The sequence below is a fragment of the Scleropages formosus genome, chromosome 3 (genome assembly GCF_900964775.1).
Source record: "Scleropages formosus chromosome 3, fSclFor1.1, whole genome shotgun sequence".
Taxonomy (NCBI): Eukaryota; Metazoa; Chordata; class Actinopteri; order Osteoglossiformes; family Osteoglossidae; genus Scleropages; species Scleropages formosus.
In genome coordinates, this window is record NC_041808.1 from 18,106,153 (window position 1) to 18,127,448 (window position 21,296).

Here is a 21,296-nt window from a genome sequence, read left to right on the forward strand (position 1 = left end):
GGCATCTAAATTTGAGAATGTTTTTGAACCTCCCCGCACATGACATATGTGCACGGCACGTTCTCGCAAACGGCACGTTCTCCTGGCTCACCCTCAGTGTTTTCCCACCCACAGCTTTGACATATTTTGGCATTCTTAATCGTCTCTATTAAGGAGGGCGTAACTCAACTTGATGAAGATGTGAACCCGCTGGCCTGCAATTTACTGTACGGCATCTGCGTCCACGGTCGGGCCTGATGATGTCAGTACTACAGCCCTTCTCTGTGAAATAGCTGAAAGTGAAGGGTAAATAATGGTGAAAAATGGAAGCTGCTCTGCTGACCTTGTTGTGATCTGAAATAGTACTGTTGCTGACTATCAGGAATGGGCACCAAGTCTTTAATGTAACAGAACACTTTTTACAAAAATTTCCTACTAAAAAGCTCATTATGAATATTTTAGCTGCTACGGATACATTATCTCTGCGTTATCAAAATATATATTTAACTCTACAGTGACCTTCAAAGTGACCTTCACAGTATTATGTCCAACATTCATTCTTTTTTTATATTTGCCAACACACAGCAGATGTGTTTCGGTATTTATATTTTGAAAGCTTGCAAACTGCAGTGGAAAATATACATGTTTTCTAGCAATTTCCAGTTAGAAACTGGAGGCTTTTTTCAAATTTATTTCAGTTTTTTCCAGTTGTAAATTCTTCAAAATCCTTTTCAGACAAATTCCATTTCAAAGAAGTATAGCAGTGTTTAAATTAATGAATACACTTTTTTTTTTTTAAAAAAAGAAGAACGATATTTTGAAGTGATCAAAGAGGATATTAAATTTGCGCTGCAGCAGCGGTGGTGTGTGTTTAATTGGGAGTTGTACCCTTTATTAAGGACGGTAGATCATTGTGCCTTGGACAGCTCTGAAGTGTCACCCACATTTCCGTTTGGCGGTTTTTAATTAGCCTCAAGAAATGTGCTTCCTCTTGGCAGCTGCAGTCGAGGCAGACAGTGTGGATTGTTATTTGCAGCACGCTGTAAATAAATACCTCATTATATATTTCTGTCTTCACAGTCCTCCGGTGCAGGAACGCGAGGAAAATGACTTCCATTGATGGCGGTTATTAAAACAGAGCTTGAGAACCTGTGAAAATCCTAGTCATTCTGCTGCTTTGGTGAAAACGTGTCTTGTGCATATAGGGATGCACTTGGATTTTTTTTTTTTTTTTTTTATTAAAAAAATGTTAATTCTTTATCTTTTTTTTTTTTTTTTTTTTTAAACCTTTACTTACCCCATACTTTTGTCTAGGATTAGATGATAATCTTTACAGTTATTTACTCATTTCTGGAGTAGGTTAATTTTACTGTGTTAATACAAGGTAAGTACCTTAATTAAGGAACTACAGCGGGAGTGGCATTCAAACCCGGCTTCTTCCCGGAAGGCAGTATCTCTATGTTGCCTGCTGGCCCGAAAAGTAAATGTACACGATGAAGTGTTTGCTTTTTTAAATTAAATTTTAAAAAAATACTTAATTTTACACCTCAGCTGATTTGCTCATTTTCATTTGGAGCCTGTATACTGTTGTCTGCTCACATGACCACAGCCTCATACTGATGAAGCACCGCAGGTCTTGACCTCTGCCTTACCTGCATGCGACGGGAACGCAGTCGTACGCCGTCTATATGTGAAATGAACCGAACCGGTTGAATGTTTTTAGTTCTGACTTCCCATTAAGTATAACTGAAACACAAAGTTCTAAATGAAGCGAAATGGATCTTCTTCCAGGGGACTGAACTCCTGCTGCCATGGACACCCAGCAGCAGAGCCAGCAGGCTGAACTTCCCATCTTCCAGCCACAGGTAGGGAGACAAACTGTTATTCCAAGAGCCCTTTGCCCGCTCTCTTTTTCCACGTTTTACAGTTGTGCGTCTTTCCTTCGGCTTTTCCCCTACCGCTTTGACATTTCTATCTGTCAATCCACCCACAGGAAGTAGCTCTGGGCTCCAGGTTACTTTGCACCGAGAGCTTTTTTTTTTTTCCCCTTCCCTCCCATAATAGCACCACACAGGCATAGAGCTGGGAGGAAATAATTGGATTTTCCACACTGTAGCTTTTCTCTCCAATTCTGAAATAGTCAGATATTTTCTTCTCAAGTTCACCTGTAGTTCTAGGGAGAGCTTGGTGCACGGGGCGGGCAGGCCAACACTCCCTGTCAGATGAATTATGGATTCAAAGCATATTTTTGCATTTCACAACCAATTTATTCTCCCCCTTCAAGCGTGCTTCCTTGCCGTGTAGCTGATTATCCTGATGCACCGCCACGTCGTAATGAGAATCTCTGTACGATGACACGCGTCAGTTGGAAAATTCACTCGACACAAATGCACATTACTGCAGCTTCTTTTGTTAGCATTGGGTAAAATTACAGCCTTGTGTGTGTGTGTCTGTGTGTGTTTCTTTCTTTTTTTTTTTTTTTTTTTGCAAACTGTTTCTTTTAAGGGAAAAAAGGGGAAAAACATTGCTTTAAGGAATCTACTTGGATCTTAAAACCTTAGAATTAAACAAACGCATAGTAGTGAAGTTGAGGCTCAGTATGGAATTTTTTTCTATTGATTGAGACTTTTGCAGCTGGACCCCTCGCTGTGGTTATGCGGTTCGATAAAAACACTGTCTCTTATGTGCAAATCCTGTCTCTGATGGATTTTGATAGCAGACTGGAACATGCAGCGATCGATTTTTCTTGGGAGGAAAATTCTTTCTCCATATGAATTGAGTAAACTTGCAATAATAACAAGGTAAATAATCCATAAACTTCAAAGGGAGCTCATAAATAAGGACGACATTAAATGAAAGGCACTTTCAAACTCGACATGAAAGAAATGTGTTACAGGGCATTTTTTTTTTTTTTTTGAACGATGAACAGTATTTGTATCAATACAGCCTTTGAAGTCAGTACTTCAGTATCATCAGTGTATTAAGCAAAATCACCTGACATTTTTTGTGTCTGGCTTTGTGTGTGAAAACATGCATTTTAGTGAGAGAATACTCTCTTTCAGGAACTGTGAATATATGACAATGGCCATATTCGATGTGCTAGATGTCTAATAATGACCATATTTTCATCTTCTGCTGTAGATGAAGGGTATGTTAAATGGTTGTTGATATTGTTTAAGTGAAAGAAATTGTGAAGATCCCTCCAGAGCGAGGTGGAGAAAGATCGAAAACCAGCGAGGTTCGGCTCAATGATTCCAGGGCCACTGGAGCCGATTACGGCCATCAGTGCAAGAGTATAGGGGACAGTGGCCTGGTGCGGCTGTCCAGCGGAAACTCGGCATCGGGAAAGAACCGAGTCCCATAAAATGACTAATTCTTCTCTTCTCCACCATAGCTCATTCAGCCCTGCTTGAGGGCATGAACACCAAGCATTCTCGGGCTTCCCAGACTCTGCACAACACTGCAGCTGTGTGTTCTGACATTTTACTAGTTTATGTTTCTGATAGCATCACAGTGCATGGGATAAGATCATGCAAAACACATTTAAACTCCAGTATATACATCTACATTTATCTGTTTGGCTAACAGCTTTCTCCGAAGCCACTTACAATGTTAAATTACTTAAAATTATAGCACCTGGATAATTTTTGTTGTGTTTATTCAGGGTATGTAACTTGGTCGAGGGTACTCGGGTAGGATGTGGGATACCAACCTAAGTCCTTTGATTGTGAGGGAGCAGCTCTAACCATTATGCCCCTCGCTGTCTTAAATTTCTTTCTTGAGCAGAATTTCTTTTTTGACTTGGCTCATAGTGTATAAGTTGCACATATAGTCGGCACTCTCTTCTCTCCAGTATGACACTCAGTCAAGGGTTCTTCATTTTTCCATCCTGGCATATGACTACTCTCCAGCCTCTTAAGTGTGTGTTCTTCCATCCTCATATTCCCTGTAAATTATTTCAAATTAAGAAGGGAAACAGTCTAGAACTGCAGGTAAGAAAAGTAGAAAAAACCTATTTTCCATTTTTTTAACACCTCTCTGGGCTTTCTGTAATTTCTTCACTCTCCCTGAGCTGGTGGCATCGCCACGGTTTGGGAACACAGAATATATAATACAAAAAAAAAAGTGTTATTTTTTTTCCAAAGTCTTCCCCCATCTCTTTGCAGCTGTTTCACTCCTGTTGAGCAAAACAACCTGTGCAGTATTCACATGCAGTAATTTGTAGAAGCTGTTTTTTTTTAGTGTGTGTTTTATATGCTGTGGTTCGAGAACGAAATTCTCAACCTAACATCTCCACCTTAAATTATGTGACGACAAAAACGGCGGGTAAGACAGGCTGTCATTTAGCCACACTAGCCCTTGGGAAGAGGTGGTGGAGATAAGAGGTGTCCTGCATGGGCTGAAAAGCTTACATCCACTGCCCAGTGCTACACAGATTACCACTAATGAAGTATTGGGTTCTTGGGCTGCATCAGCCTAATCCTCACTGGCAGCTTGTCCTTCAGCTGCCAACCCCCCCTTCCGCCCATCCACCCAAACACCCTTGTGCCGTGGAGGCCGGGCCGAGCGAAGGGACGTGCCCACCACTAATCAATCCAGACGTTGCCCAGCCTGACATGCAAATGTAGGTCATTGCATATGCAAATGTGTGATTACAGGTCTGCGTGCCAGAACGCATTAGTAGGATGGCGCTTCCAGCATGTGGCCGTCAGGCAGGCGCGGCGGCTCATGCTGATGCATGTCGACTCAGGGAGCAGAGGGCGAAAGCGATGCCCGGCCTTCCACTAATGCAGACTCACATCTTGCAGTGCAGCCAGAACGGTGGGTCTGCAGCCGCTTTCCTTTCTCTACCAAACTGTGACACAATTCTAAAGACGGTACGAACGGCACTGGCAATCAGCGGAGCGAAGAAAACAAACTAACTGTACTTAAGAGTCACATCTGCTAATTTAATGCACAAATTGTATTTTCTGTGAGACGTACGTCGCTTTGGAGAAAAGCGTCTTCTAAATGAATAAATGTAAATGTAAACTTTTTTTATTGAATGAAAGTCTCTTTCGATAAAGGTGTAAGGCGAACACTAGTTAATAGTCATTGTGCGTCAGCTTGGAGAAAAGCGTCAGATAAATTAATGCATGCAAATGCACTGTGAATAAGAATGGCAGCGAAAGACTTGATCACTCCCAGCAATAAAGTTTGTGGCTTTACTCTGTTTCTGTTCTGCATTCATTGTGTGCATGATTTTTGTGCATTTTTTGGGTCATGTTGCCTACATGTTACATGAGATGACAAAATCCACATCCAGCAGTTTTGTGCAGTGTTCTCCCTTGAATAATACTTTGAGTTACTTGCCAATGTTGCCTTTTCCCTACCCCAGTGGTAAACTTTAATGACTTCAAGGTCTGCTTGAATAAAAAATCTATACAGTGCATTGCAAAAGTATTCAGATCCTTCATCCATTTTTTAATTTTATTGTAGCACAATTAGTACAATGAAATTTAATTTTCTGAGTTTTTTTCCGAAACACTGAAACTCAAAATAAATCATTTTGATGTGTTGTTGTTTTTAAGGAGACATTTCTAAGGAGAAAAAAAAAAATAAAACTAATATGGCACTTGCAGAAGTGTTCAATCTTGTTTAATACTTATTGGAGCCACCTTTTGCTGCAGTGATAGCTTCAGGTCTTTTGGAATAAGTAACAGCTTTGCCCACTGGGTGTGATTTTTGGCCCACATGTGCTTCAGGTTGGTTGAATGAGCTTGGGTACAATTTTTAAATAGCACCACCCTCTTTGATGGGATTTATAACAGGCTTTTGACCAGGCCATCGTAGGACATTCACCTTTTTTGTTCTTAAGCCACCACTGAGGTACGAAAACCTATTGGGTTTGTTGCACCAAGTGCATAATTGGGGGCATTATATTAACCAGCAGCTGGTAACGTAGCAGTTAGAGCCGCTGCCTTTGGACCCCAAGGTTGCAGGTTTGAGTCTCACCTCCACTGGTAATACCCTTGGGAAAGGCACTTACCCTGAAATTGCTACAGTAAAAATAAATAAGAACTTGCCCATGGTGTAAACTACTGTGAGTAGCCTAACATTGTAAGTTGCTTGGAGAATAGCCTCAGAATGAAATAATGTAAAATAGCAGTAGTGGAAGTAAAATGACTACTTAATGGATGAAAAAGCAGTTTGTGACATGCAGAGCACAGTGAGGCCCACCCCTGGAATTATTGGCTGCTTGTGATGGAGAGAGAGGTGTCAGGTGTGTCCATAGCATTAAATGGGGCAGCTGGTAGTGCAGTAGATAGAGCTGCTGCCTTTGGACCCATAGGTCCCAGGTTTGATCCCCACCTCTGGCTGTAGTACCCTTGTACTTACCCTAACTTGCTCTTTTAACCTTACCCAGCTGTATAAATGGGTGAATAATTGTAGGTAGACTTAACATTTTTAGTGGCTTTGGAGAAAAGCATCAGCTAAATGAATAAATGTAAATGGACTGAGAGAGGACGGGAATTTGTTGCACTGCGGAGCTGTGTCTAGAGTGAGTGCGGATGCTGTTGCTGCCAAGTCATAAAATATATTATGTTCTCAGTGCTTTTTTTTACACTTTTATATTTTCAATAAAATCTCTGTCTGTCCACACATCTGGTCAATTTCTGAACTCAGCATCTCCAGGGTGTCACATTGTTTTACTGAATAATAGGCTCACTGTATGGAAAAAAGCTTATATATAGTCATAAGCTGTTGTGTATATATAGTCATAAGTAAGTTTTCATTGTACGAGACCCTATTAATGAAGGGGTGTGTTGTGTGTGTGTGACGAGTACTTTGCACTAATATTAGCTATATCTACCACGTACAAAGATCAGATGAAGATATTGGTTTCTGTGTTTTGCAAGTTCCCTTTCCCTTCCCATCAGAGTTTGATGGTTGTGAGGTTTTCCTTTGGCCATTTTTGCTCTGTCGCCTCTGACGTGCATTTCTCTGATGTCTGTCACCTTCTGTTGGCACCATTCTACAAGATTAAAGGTCAAAGTATTTTTGTTCACATCTCACGGGCAAATACTTTATATTTGGCTAGTTTTTTTTTTTAAATTTAGATTTGGAAACTTCACAGCTCCTCCTGAGAGCTCCAGGAGCCAAGTAGGCCTTAGAGGTCACCTCACAGAGAACATCCTTTCTACAGACAGTTGGGATGAACAGCACTCCTGTCCATCTTTGTCCGTTAGTCATCATTAGTAGGAAAACACCAGAGTTGGGTTTTTTCCTCTTACACAAGACAAGCACATTATAAATTCCCTCGCTCACAGCCTGTGAGTTTTTCTTGTGTGTTGGTTTTACAGAAGCAGTTACAGCCAGAAATGGGGCATAGTGCTCTAGCAAATTTCCACATAGAAAAGAAGATTGGAAGGGGGCAATTCAGCGAAGTTTACCAAGCCAGGTACTTGCTGGACAACTCATTGGTGGCACTGAAGAAAGTGCAGGTAAGATTTCAACACTCCCTGTAGTGTGAGAAAAAGGACGGAAGGTTTTTCAATCCATGCTTAATTATTCTAAAGGACTAATGGGAAACCCTAGAATTTTTTTAAAGATGGAAAAACCCTTGTGCAAAGAATAAGATCTTGTTTTAGGGGTCTGTTGAAGATGGTCTAATTTTGCTGTTTGTTGTGTTCTTTTCACTGATCAAATCCGAAGCTTCTGTTGCAGAATACACTATTTATTTTGCATCTGTATCCCATTTATCTTGTATTTTGTACCCCACCTCTAGTTCCTTACTGGTTAGTCAATTCTGCACAAAGACACTGTGTCTTGTCTGCATGTTAGCAGCCCTTAGTTCACAGGTGCAGACCACCTCTGGAAAGGCTCCTGATACCTGTGTACAGTGCACCACACACTGGTCTCCCACTACCCAGCCCCGCAGTTTCCGAATGCACTGAGATTCTGAGTGAACACAGACAGTTATCCGTTCCCCACCGAGCTGCCAGCCAGGCACGTATGAAAAAATAACTGGCGAGCCGACGATTAAAATGCTGTTGGCTGAGCCGCGCCGGTACGCACACGTGCACACGAGACGTGTCTGTCTGCCTATCTGCCTGTCTGTCTGTCATCGCTGGGGCTCATCTCTGTTAATGATGGACTTGGCAATGAAGAAGTGTTTCCAGGTAGATGCTAGACACTGTTAATAGCACCCAGCTGACAAGTTTTTAGGTAGGACTGTGCACCACTCTCAACTGACTTCATGGAGTTGTATTATTCGGGAGGTGCGGTACCTTTTTGAAAATGAACCATTTGAAAGGAGCTTTTGTTCAGTCTCTTCATAAACTCTGCTTTTTGTGTTATCGTTTATAAGTAGACGTCCTCAATTGTAATCTTGCAAGTCTTGTCATCGCTCATTGATTCTCGATGATTGTATTTGTGATAGTCAATGAGAATGATTCTACTTTCAATGACATATAACGGGATATATCGCAGGTGTGATATTTGAATACTGTACAACATTTTCTTTGACATTAATCCGGGCCATCCATTAAATACTTAATTCTATTAACAGTATTGACAGAACAAATATAGTTTTGACTGCATATTCTGAGCTTTTTCAGTTTTTCTTTTTTATTATTGAATTATTCCTTTTGCTGACACTTTTCTCCAAAGCAGTTTAAGATGTTAAGCTACAGTGATTTACCATGTATACATGGTAATTTTTATTGGAGCAAATCAGAGTAAGAACAGGAGGGGGACTTGAACCTGCATTCTTTGAGTGAAATGCAGCAGTTAAATCCACTGTCATCTGCTGCTTCCCAAGTGACATACAAATGTTGAATTGTGGATTAGTTCATGAAAAAATCTGGCAACTGCTAATGCCAGGAGGGTGGAGTTTTCTTAAAAAAGAATTTTATTTTTCTTTATTTTTTTTTATTTTCTAAAGTAATTGAAAAATCTATTTCTGTCTTCCAACTGTTATGTTGTCTATCATTAATAATAATAAGAATAATAATAAGAAGAAGAATATAATAATAATAAAAATAATAATAATAAGTATAATATTGGGGCAGTGGGTATTTGCTGGTCTGTGGTTTCACCGGAAGGAAACCAGGTGCTGTGAACGGTAATGCTCAGGTGAGATCAAGCTCTGCTGTGCTGCTTTGCGTAGCGCCCCGCCCTTTCCAGGTGTGTCTTTGGATGACGGCGCCATACGTATACGCGGCCGTGTTTTTCGAGGCATCATGGTGCCTCTTCCCCTTTGATCTCCTGACAGATATTCGACTTGATGGACACCAAAGCACGGCAAGATTGCATCAAAGAAATAGACCTCCTTAAGGTAAGAAAACCAGAGGAGAAGAGCAGTAGCGTCATGTGTTGTATTATGTTTTTTAAAGGTACCAAAAGAGAGACCTTATACAAGAGAGGAACAATTGATCTGTAGCACTAGAACAGATTCTTGTGAGGCGAGAGCACATCACTGGGTTCTGTGTGTCATTCCTTCAGGCAGGGAATCTTTTTTTACTTTTTTTTTTTTTGACTTTTTTGCAGGGCATGAATACTTTTTTATTTGCTTCATTTTGGGTAACGTTAAGAAGGCCCCATGCTGTTCTTCCAAGCCATACTTAAAATAATTTTGTAAAGTATTTAAAAAGATGTTCCTAAAGAAACACACCAGTGTGAAGATGCTAACGTGCTAATGACAAGTTCAATAAATCATGTCGTTTTTTTGGTGGGGAGGGATCATTTTGCAGTATGTCATTGTTGCTTCTTCTTTTCTTTTGTGAAGTCTGCCAGAGACTGACAGAAGAATTGCGTTATCCCACATGTTTTGCTGTGACCTGACCCGACCCTTACATTAGCTGCTAGAACAATTAAAGAAGCCTTCAGTACTCTGCGAGGGGTCTACGATAGTGCCGAATTGCTCTTTTCACATCGGTATGGTTTTTCTAAGGGCATTCAACCAGTATTGGTCATAAACATTTCAGTTCTCCTGAACAGCCTTTTTGCTTGTTATCAGTTTGAATATTTGAATATTTCAATGAACCTTTCTTAGATCTTTGGTCACCAATGGTGATTTTCTGGCTGATTCCAAGACTGACTTATGCTATTCATTACTCAACATCTCATTCAGGGATTTTTTTCCTCTATGCTGGTTTTGATTGATACATTTGATGTGTGTGTGGATAATGTTTTGGATTCTGCAAGTCTCTGACCTGCCAACAGAAATATTTTGCCAGCAAATGTCTCCACTTTTTTTATGTAGGAACAGTTGTTCCTTTTTAAAACATGGATTTCTAAACTTATCAGGGGGCTGTTTTTGAGCATCATTTTGAGTTTTTGTTTTCCTTTTTATCATAGAAACTGCAATTATTTCCATCTGTAAACTCAGAAAAATCTCGTTTTAGTTTTCACTAAGAACACACTCTTGAGCCAATGTTTTGTAGCTAATATTATCACTGTGCATTGTTTTTTGTTTCAGCAACTGAACCATCCTAATATAATCAAATATCACGCATCCTTCATTGAAGAAAATGAGCTTAATATTGTCCTAGAACTTGCAGATGCTGGGGACCTGTCCCGGATGATAAAGGTGAGAGGAAAATGTTGCATATGCAATAGACAAGAGTATAGGTGCAAGTGTCAAATGCAGTGACTGGAACTTGAAATTATTTAGATACAGAAACAGACAAAAATGCTCGTGTTTCCTTTTTGAAATCAGTATATCAAAACTGTGACAAATGTCCACTGTTATCTGCATCACTTTTGCACACAATTTGCAGAGAAATTATTCTCAAAAGTTATTCACCATGTATTAAGAAATAATTGATATTTCACATTTGTACAAGTTGCTGTGTGAAGCAGTATACCTTTAATGTACTTTTAGTACAGGTTGTTGTTTAAATGAAGTGTTTTTGAATAACAGGCACTTCCGTGCTAATTGCAAGACCTGGCAACATTTAGTTAAACCGTGAGACATTCAGTTCTTTGGAAGCTGCACACCAGAGGGTGTAAATCATGCCAAGACATGCAGTATGTTAATGAACAAAATGTCCTTGGTGTTGAACCATGGAAATCTGATTTAACTCTCTATGTAAAATGTAACAGCTACATAAATGATGCACTTTCATCAACACACTGTCAGTGAAATTCACCTAAAGCCAAGATGCACAAAGGATAATACTTGCGACCAGTTCTTTGTTGCAAACGTTTTTACCTATGCAGAGTTGCACAGTACGGTAAGAGTGAGAAATGCATTGCTCAGTTTTTCAGTGTGGATGTGGTGATTATTTATCTGTGTCTACCGCTCATTTGCTTGCTTGGGTAACACTGTGTCGCTTACCTTGACTTGTCAGCATAGCTGAACAAGTTATTTTCTACTAAACCTTGTCTTTTTAATGACATGAAAGCAGCCTGAAGGAATTGTACATAAAGGATCATGTAAGCAACGTATAATGATAAATGCAATTACGATGTGTTAAAGTTAACATTGCATTCCTCTCTGATTTCTAGCCATTGCACACTTCAGATTATGTCAAATGGGCTCTCACTGGTTTACTCAGGCAGAATACGACATGGGATCTCCATGCGTTCAAATGCACAAAAGTGGTGTGAAGCACAAAATCCACAGGCATCAAATAACCCCTCTGATACACAAATAGTGTATCTGGGAAGGTCTCATCCAGAAAAGCCTTGTTGGGATGTGAGCCAGTGTTTCGCAGGCATGCATGTTACAACTAGGATCATCTGAATAGAAATATATCCATGTGGTATAAAGAGGAAAGCATATTTCTCTTTATCTGGACAAGGAGAACATATGTGACTTGATTAACAGTCATAAAGATGTATGGATATGTAGTTTGGTTGTTTGTTCAATTTATGGTCTGTGAAGACATTTCCAGTGTTTCTCACACATTAACTGCTTCATCTCAGGTCTCACTAGAGGCATCAGTAAGAGATGTACTTGTCATCTTCATTGGCAGAAATAAGTTGACCAGCGTGTCTTTACATACAGTCAACATCTGTCTTTGTCACATCTAATCAGCCGCATACGTAAGATCGGTATCTTTATAAATTGCGGTTAGTTAGGACTCTTTAACTGTAAGTATCATTTATATGACATCAAATATTAGTTATGCAGTAGATATCTACAAGAATGTAGACTAGAACTGTTCATGTGATGATATTTTGTGTAACTCTATATGGATTTTAAAGCTGAACTTTGAAAAATCAGAACACGAAAAACATGGACTCCTTTGAACCGTGGTGCTATAGGAGACTTTTAAGACATATGGACAGCCAGGAAAACTATTGGATGAAAATTTTATGAAATCAGTCTATAACTCTGATGCACAAGGGATGAGACTGAGGTCATCATACTTTGGAAATGCCATGAGAAGATCAGATTCTATTGAAAGGACTGTAATGCTTAAGAAAGCTGAAGAAGAAGTAGAAAAAGCAAGGATTAAAGAGATTGATCAACAATCACATGGATGGACTCAGTCACAGCACAAATTATCACACCCTTTTCAGTGCTAAGGACACAAGTAGGGGATAGAAGTTTCTGGAGGCACTATTTATGTGCTTGATTCAGCGGCACTTAACAACAACAACGGAGTAAGTTGTAACTGGCAGAAACATATAAATTTTAAATGATGTGTGCATGTTTTTAAGAAAGTGTAACAGTCTAGGCAGGAGTAGTGGTTTCCCAGTACTGAAAAATGTATACAGAGAACCGTTTTGAGCACAGCCTTCTTTATGTTTTGAGGAACCAGATGTGCTCATTTGAAAAGAACCGCAGGAAGAATTTCTGGAGAACTTGTGTCCCACTGCAGCCTTAGAGGGCTTCAGCAAGAGGCAATAAAGCCAGGCTTCTGCATCAAATTAAGGCCTATGAAATGCACCCATACTGAGAGGAGCTGGTCTTGCTGTATGTCTATCGCTGGAACTGCTGGTCCTGCTTCACTGAGTACTGCACCGGCAGCTGTTTTTTTTTTTTTTTTTGTTTTCATTTAAGCTCTTAAAGGGCCCCCCCCCACCCTTTTTATGGCACACATTGGGATTCCAGTCCTTTATATGTTGGATCCATGGACAGTTCCTGTCTGAGCATGTACTTCGAGGCGTGCTTTGATTCTTGTTGTTGGAAGGGAAGGGCACTGTCATCCCAATGAGGATTGGTACAATGACGGACAGTGTTATAGAAAAAAGGAAGAAAACAATAAGCAAAATGTTACTTGTATTGCATTTAGGGCAATGAAATGGGCTTGTTGGAAATATAAACACAACCCATGATGGAAATCACTGTGCCACCATTCAGGGGGCTATTTAGTCTAAATAGCTTAAGTATCCATCCAGTTTGTGAATGACAAAAAAACACCATGAAGAAGGCAATAAAAAAAAACTCCAGTGGCAAAACTATATTGAATTAGAATGTCTGATGAGAAATAAATTTTTATACATACTGATTTAGCATAAATCTCTAGCCAATAATAGTGTGGAAGTTTAAAGTCTTTGGGTAAATTGCACATAAAACTTGTTTGGTACTTTTCATCTAATTTCACTGTGTTTGTGTGATTTTCCTGCTCCCAGCACTTCAAGAAACAGAGAAGGCTGATTCCTGAAAGGACCGTGTGGAAGTACTTTGTCCAGCTGTGCAGTGCCCTGGAACACATGCACTCCCGGCGCGTCATGCACCGTGGTATGTACGCCCCCGCCTTAGTCCAATGACTCTACCCCCATCCCTTAAATACACGCTGATGACTGCTTTTGGGATTTCTCAGATCAAGTCCACAGTCCACCCATCCCATGATTGTGTTTCAAGGACACGCTCTGGTGTGATTGTTTTGTAATGTAGTGTACATTACAAAATGTACAAAATTTACGGTTAATGTAATGCACAAATTGTATTGTCTATGAGATGTACGTCGCTTTCGAGAAAAGCGTTTGCTAAATGAATAAATGTAAAATGTAAATGTTTTTGGTTTTCACACAGTGAAAGGATTGTCAAGTTTCTGGGATAATGCAAGTTTTTTAAAATTTAATTTTACTGAAGTTTTTTTTCAGAACTTTATATTTACAGTTCCTTTGAAATGGGAACTTTTTAGTATTCACTCCTAAGGGAGGTCAACTAGTAAAATCATTGAGATGCACTGTACTGTTTTTAACAAGCGCATATTTAATTTACAGAAACAACCTTGAAAATACAGTGAGGCTGATTGCTTTGTGCGATGTGAATAAAAGGCAGTATGCAAAATAGCAATACCATTTGAAATTTTTTATTTCCGATGGAACTTCTTGGCGGGGAAATATGATTGTCTTAGGCAGTAGCGCGTGTTACAGAGATCCTTTTGAGACTGAGATGCTGTGGATCATTGTTTGTTCACTTGGACTACAGGGAGATATAAATCTGATCTTCCTCTGACCAGCATCTTCCAGTATGTCTTTTTAATCCTTTGTTCAGCGCTCTATGTCACTGTGGGAGAAGAGCACTCTATAAAAGTCAGTTGAATTGAATTAAAGATGCCCTGAGTAGCTAACTAAATGTGATAGGTGAATAGGTTAAGGTTAGGGGTTAGGGTTAGCCTAATCCTAGCCCACCAAAAGCCTTGCAGTTCCATAGAAATGTGTCCTTTATGTGCAGCCATTCAGCTGTCTGCTCAAATTGTGGTTTGGCACTGTATTGTATATTATTGCAGCAGGTAGTGAAGTAGTTAAAGAATTCACAGAAGTGTGCTAGAATAAGCCTGATGGAGGGCAGCTAATCTTGTACCCTTAAGGCAATATTCATCTGTATATGTATATATACATCCTAAATATTCATATCAATATACATTTCAAGCCTTGGTCAAAGTAACTTCATTCATCCATCAATCCATTATTATTAACCACTTGTCCAATGTAGGGTTGTCGTGTTTTGGAGCCTGTCCTGGAAGCACAGGACATAAGGCGACATACATGATGGAGGGACGGCAGCCCAGTCACACAGTATACGAACATTTTAGGCAATTTCATGTCATCTGTACACCTGAAGCACAGCTTTGTACTGGGAGAGGAAACCTGTGCAAACTCTTCAAAGGTTGAAGGAGACCAAACCCAGATCCAAAACCATGGCACAGAATCTCTGAGGAAGCAGCAATAACTGCTGTGTCACTGCTGCCCTTAGTTACTTCAGTAAAGATGTCTGCCAAGTAAACATATTTTGTGATAAGGTTAAACGTTTGACTCTGAATTCATGTGTGTCGTCTGTAAGGTGTGTTGGTTGTAAATGTTCAGATATCTGTCAGCGATGTCTTTTTTCATCGTCCACGAGCATTGCAGTTCCACGAGTGAACAGCGGAGGCAGCACACAGCCTTGGCCAGTTGACAAAGTGTGACATCTGCATGTTTTTCCTGCTCACTTTGTCGGAATCATCCAGCTGTTCCAGTCTTGCCCTCCGCAACCCTCGCAGAGATACCTTTCATTTAGGATCACAGGTGTGGTCATCAGTTGCAGGAGCCTGTGCGGATCATTTCTTCTTCCAGTCAACCAGTGTAACCTCCTGCTCACCATCTGGGGGAAAATAAGAGGCTTCAACAAGGCGTGAAATTCCGGCCCAGAAGCTACACTTCCAAACGTCAACTTCATTCCCCTGTCAACTTCGTGCAATGACGTTTTGCCAGCGGTCCCCGATGACTTCACGCAAGCTAGCGCTTACAATATCTACATTGTATTTGTGTACGCTCTTGTTCTCACCTCCCAGAGTGTCAAACTTAAGCTTCAGAATGTTATTAAAATATTAGAAGCTATAACATGAATAAATATATTTTTATCACAATGATAATTTGAGTGTACTTTGTTTTTGATTTTTTTTTACACTTCATCATTGAACTGCCATTGCTTATGCCAGTAAGGCACATAAATGCTGAAAAGAAGTCATTGTCGGAGCGAATTCTGAACTCCAACATACCGAGAAGCCAAAAGCATACCTCCAGTAACACAATATTATGTCTACAATCATAAAAAGAGTGTCCATCATAGACCTGTTAAATTTGATCTAAGCTCTGCAAGAGTGGAAGTTTATGTCATTACCCGGTTACAGCTTAAAGTCCATTTAATTTTAAACACCTTTTCAGACTGTTCTGAGGCCCTTGCTTCCAATTAGCTTAACATTGTAAATTTATAATTGGCAATTACAGTTGAATGACATCCACTTTCTGTCTTTATGTATTGTGTTTATGTGTAGTTTTGTTTGAGACTTGCCCCTTTGAAAATGAAACCCACCTCTTTTTGCAGACATTAAACCAGCTAATGTGTTCATTACTGCCGCTGGTGTAGTTAAACTGGGCGACCTGGGACTGGGAAGATTCTTCAGCTCCAAGACAACTGCAGCTCATTCTTTAGGTAAGATTCATAAAAATGCAGTGCGTCTGTGAAGTCCTTTTAATTGTATGGGTTAGACATGTTTCGTTATACTGTACTGCTGTGAACGAAACCATGTGTACACTTAAAAAAAAAAAAAAAAAAACCTTGCTCGTAGCTCAAGGCAAACCGTACAGCCAGGCACCACCAGCCATATCAGTTTCATTGGACAGGGCTTTCCTGTTGCCTTGACCACCAACCTTTTCACAGGTTACGTGGATCTGACGGCTCTGTGAGTTAGCTATTTCTGTGCAGCTGCTGTCACACGAGAGAAGTGCGAGGCTCCCGCAGTCGACGCTGGTGCCATCCAGCCATTTCGTGGAGGGATGCAACGCCACCGTGGTGTAGGAGTTTGTTTTCAAAGTTGGAAACATGTCACTGAAATAATGGCTGTGTGAAGGATTGGTCCTATCAGTCAGAGGACAAAACTTTGGTTTGCAGAGCCAAGTTTGTATTCCAAGACCACAAACACTCCTCTGCTGTCTAAGGGTGGTCTGTTTTAGGTTGAAATGCAGCCCTTCCTAAAGGGTTAGTCCCTTCAAAACATTATGCAAAAGAAAAAAAAAAAAAAAAAGGCAAAAAGCACTGGGTAACCCTCGTATTGTGTTTCCTGTCTTCTGCGGAAAATTTAATACGTATCACTACACATACGCAAATTTGGCAGTTCTACTGTCCCGACAAAGAACTTCAGTAAATCCTTTCTATATTTTAAACATTTTCACACTGTGTAGCACAGTAAATATTTCACTTAATTGTGTAAGTTTAAATAAGTAAATTATTAATTAATTTTTAAAATAAATTGTGATATTTTAGGAATTAATTTAAGCGTTACTTGCAAAAACAGATTTGTCATCTATGCAGCGCTGTCTACATGCTCCAGTTTAATAATGAAGCTCATGATTAATATGTTGTTTACACCAGTGAAACAGACCGCAGACAGTGAGGAGCCTCGCGAGAAACCCGAGGAGCCCGGCAGGACAGAAATGGTCAGTTAGCAATACAAAGAAAAATCAGCTGTATAGCTTTGCCAGTGTTTTAAATGACATTTGACATTTGAACAAAGCGCAAACGCCGTGTCTGCATGAGACATGATCACATGCGTCTTAGTATGTGCAACACTGTGTGCATCGGTTGCGGTTTGAACTTATCTAAACAAGCAGGCAGAGGAGGCTCTAATCACTGTCCCCGTTTCCTCGGCGTTGTTACACAAGCTGTCAGCACAGCTCTCATCACAACATATCCTTATTACTTCTTTCAGACTACTGAATATTGCTCTCATGACAGGCTATTCTTATTACAGTTTTGAGCAGTAAATGTACCTCTCACGAGAGAGGCCGTTTTTAATGCAGACAAGAAAGCATTTTAGCTCGTGATGAGGAACGGAGAACTCCAGGAACAGAGAAGTGGCAGGCAGCATTTTTTTCTGTCTTTTGCTGCTAAAGCAAGTTTGCTTTCTCCCCATTTTGTGAAGTTTTGCCATCATTCAGTCAGGGTTCTATGCTGCAGGTTAATAAACACGATGAAAGAGAAATGCCAAATTTAAAATGGGATAAATCTGAATTGTAGCTGCTTAGCAGTGCATTGAGTAAAATAGAAATTTTTAAAAAATAAGAAACAAAAAAAAGTAAGAATTACTCAGCTATATAAAGGGAAATTGTAAATAATTGTAACTAACTCAATATTGTAATTTAGAAGAAAGCTGTCAGTTGAAGGAATAAATCTAAATTGTGTCTTTTATCTCCTATTTTTATTCCCATTAACACCTGTTGTGCGATACATTTCTATTTGATTTCTGCTGGTATTTTGGCAGTTTTCCTTTACAGATTTCTTATTTTGAGTTCTAATTGAGTATTGCAGCATCAGCATTCATTTGTGCTCTTCTGTGCATTCTCAATTTAAAAGGTATTTCAATTAAAGGGTTTAAATTCCTAATGGGACACCACTGTGGCAGAAAAGCTCGTCGTAGTGGAAAACATTTGTAAATGATTGTAAACATCAGTTAAATGTTTAGCAGATGACAGGGTAATGAAGCAGAGCTGCCTTCCTGTCCCTGTTACAGTTTTTGTACACAGTCCTGTATCCCTGTGAAATATAGTACAGTGGGTAAGGAACTGAATTTCTGGCTGAAGTGTTCTTTTTGTGTACTTTTTATGTTGGTAATAAACCAGGGCTGCTTTTAAAATAAAATTTCATAGAAAGAACATGTGAACAAAAATTGAGCTGTCTAAGTCGCAATGATGTAAAAGCATCTGCTGAGCAACTAAATAAATTAACAGATTTTTAGTCTATTTAACATGACATCATTGACAATTTCTTTTTGCTCTGAAAACTTAGGTAATTTCTTAGTTAATTTTAATTTCTGCAGCACATCCATAAAACCCTTTTATATGTAGACCGCCTTCTATTTGCCGATTGATTTATGGCTAGCTAAATACGGCTGTTGTTATATTCTGTCAATAATGTAAAATATTTCTACAAGTTGTTGGGAGCAGCTAAACTTTGAGTTTTACATCAATTCAAACTAAAGTCCTATATAGTGCAACGCATGTGAATAAATGGGGTTTCAGATTTTTTCGTTTGAGTATTTCTGTGAATAAAAAGTGGAAAATGCAATTGGCTTACAGAAAGCTTCGGGTTGAGTGAATGAAATGAAAAAGTGTTAACACTGTGCATAATTTGGTCCGAAGTGTAACTAGCTACTTGGTAGCCTTTTGGCGAGAGGCTATGCCTGGTGCTGCTAAATGTGAACCGCAGCAGGGTGTTCAGTTCTGGAGCTCCTACATGGCAGGTTAAATTCATCGTGGGACACGCAGACTCTAGGTCTTCTTTTCCCGTTGGGTGAATCGACTCTCTCGCTCTCGCTCGCTTTCTCTCCCTCGCTCTCTCTCTGCGGGGTGGAGAGGCGGGGGCTGACAGCTCGGGCTGTAACGAGACGAAACCTCCGCGGTAGAACGGCTGGGGGTGTGCGGCGGATGGGGGTCCCGGAAGCACCGCGACGCGCCTGTCAATTCTCCAACAGAAGCCGAGGCCTACCCTTTTAACTCCGTCTCTCAGTAGCTGAGCCGCCCGCAGATACAAATAGAAAAATCTTACTTATCTTTGCGTTTGGGGAGCCAGGGGACTCTTCCACCTTTAAATTAAGTGGGTGGGGTGAGGGGGTGGTACGCTTGGGCTGAAGAACAAAAGAAAATGGGAGGAAAATAGGAGTGAAGAGAGGTGATTAGGATAGTTGAAAAGCAGTTGCAATTCAGATTATTCATATATAACAGCAAAGAAAACAAAACGGCACTAATTGTGATCAGCGACTGTCAGTGTGTAGTCGGTGCCATGAGGATTTGGACTCAAAAAGCAAATGAGTCCATTTTTATTCCTATATATAAGTAGGTTTTTATTGTAGAGGTGCATTACAGTGATTTTTTTTTTTTTTTTTTGGTGCGGTCAGTATCTGAGTTTGACAGATTTCCATGTTAATGCTGCATTATTTATATTTTGTTAAAACCGCGGTCAAGAAGATGTAGGTGTTTTTAAACCTTCTAATAATGAATTCAGCACACCTCTCTCAAGCTGTCTCGGGAGACTATGTTTGATTGCTAGGAATTGTTTGTGTGATTGTTGACTGAAACATGGGTCTTGGATCAGATTTTCAGATTCACCTTTACATTTTCATACCGTAACGTGAGGTTGCTCACCAAGTCGCAGTTCTCACATCACGGTGGTTCTGCATCAGCTCCTAATTCGACCTTACCGTGTGAGAGCATTTCAAATCATAGATCACGTAAGCAGTGCAATTTCAAAAAGAACTGCTCTCACTGCCCCGCATCCTCTCCCTTCACACTCCTGCTCCAGTTGTTCTTCCCTTGCAGCTGCCATTGAAATAGGGCAAAAACAAATGGACAGTATTCTCAGTTCATAACTTATGATCTCTTCATAATATGTTTGAATGACTAGATGCTCTGATTACCTATGTCACTCTTGCGATAGTTGTGGAAAAGTACCGGATTCCCGAAAATATTGAAGTGTCCGCACTGCTCTCGTGAAAGCTCAGTGCACCTTCTTGTGGCACAGTGTTGGTACTGCGTCAAGAAAGAGGTGCTGCAATCAGAAGTCTTAAAGAGCAAATGTGGTGCCAACTACACCGTTATTTTAAAACTTGGCTTGGTGTCAAAATGTGCCTGTGTGTGCGCACATATATAGATGTAGAATAATTCTTCTGCTATACTCAACGCAGGGCTTCGCAGTTGTGTTTGATGTTTCTCTTCTGCAAGTGTTTCATTATGCCCTGGTAAGCGAAGAGGTTGACTGACTTCCTCTTGTACTGTGTGTTTCAGTGGGTACACCTTATTACATGTCCCCGGAGAGGATACACGAGATTGGATACAACTTCAAATCCGACATCTGGTCACTAGGCTGCTTACTCTATGAGGTAAGGTAAACGTTAAAATAAATCTATCTGTAGCGCAGTGATTTTTGAACGTGGGCTTGTGACCAGAATGCCCACAAGTCTGACACTGTACTTTTAAGAAAGGTTTTTAGCCTGGATTTCTTTAAAAGAATATACCCTTGATGAGATGAACCACTGTGAGGTGTGGACATAATGTTGGGTGAAAACATCTGTTAAAAAAATTGATCAATTTAATGTAGGCTGCTGCACTTACTGTAAAGACATTCTATTTTTGTTTCTGTGATGCAAGGCTCTAGAAATGGTATGTGCGCTATATTAGAAGTTTACACAGAAATTTAGATGACATTTGCAAGTTTCAGGTCTGACATTGATTTTCTTGGAATGATTCCCTACCTTTTAAAAATTCTTTGTAAAATGTACAGCGCAACGTAGAAGTAAATGGAATTCAGTGCAGTTACAAACTGTGTGTTTTGCTTGGACGGGAATAGAAAGGCCTCCTTGCTATTTAGAAGGGATTGTAGTTTGTGTGTTTTTGTA

The 21,296-nt window shown here is 40.0% G+C and overlaps 1 protein-coding gene across 1 annotated transcript in view; it reads left to right on the forward strand.

The window, feature by feature from the left end:
- The window catches only part of LOC108934966 (serine/threonine-protein kinase Nek7-like), a 49,078-nt gene that overhangs the window by 15,418 nt on the left and 12,364 nt on the right, over nt 1–21,296 (forward strand). Inside the window, exons 2-8 of the mRNA XM_018753210.2 lie at nt 1,771–1,844; nt 7,323–7,463; nt 9,236–9,298; nt 10,442–10,552; nt 13,549–13,657; nt 16,232–16,339; nt 20,686–20,780. Of these exons, the coding sequence (XP_018608726.1) occupies nt 1,791–1,844; nt 7,323–7,463; nt 9,236–9,298; nt 10,442–10,552; nt 13,549–13,657; nt 16,232–16,339; nt 20,686–20,780 (681 nt within the window). The 5' untranslated portion in view covers nt 1,771–1,790. The remainder of the gene's footprint in view (nt 1–1,770; nt 1,845–7,322; nt 7,464–9,235; nt 9,299–10,441; nt 10,553–13,548; nt 13,658–16,231; nt 16,340–20,685; nt 20,781–21,296) is intronic.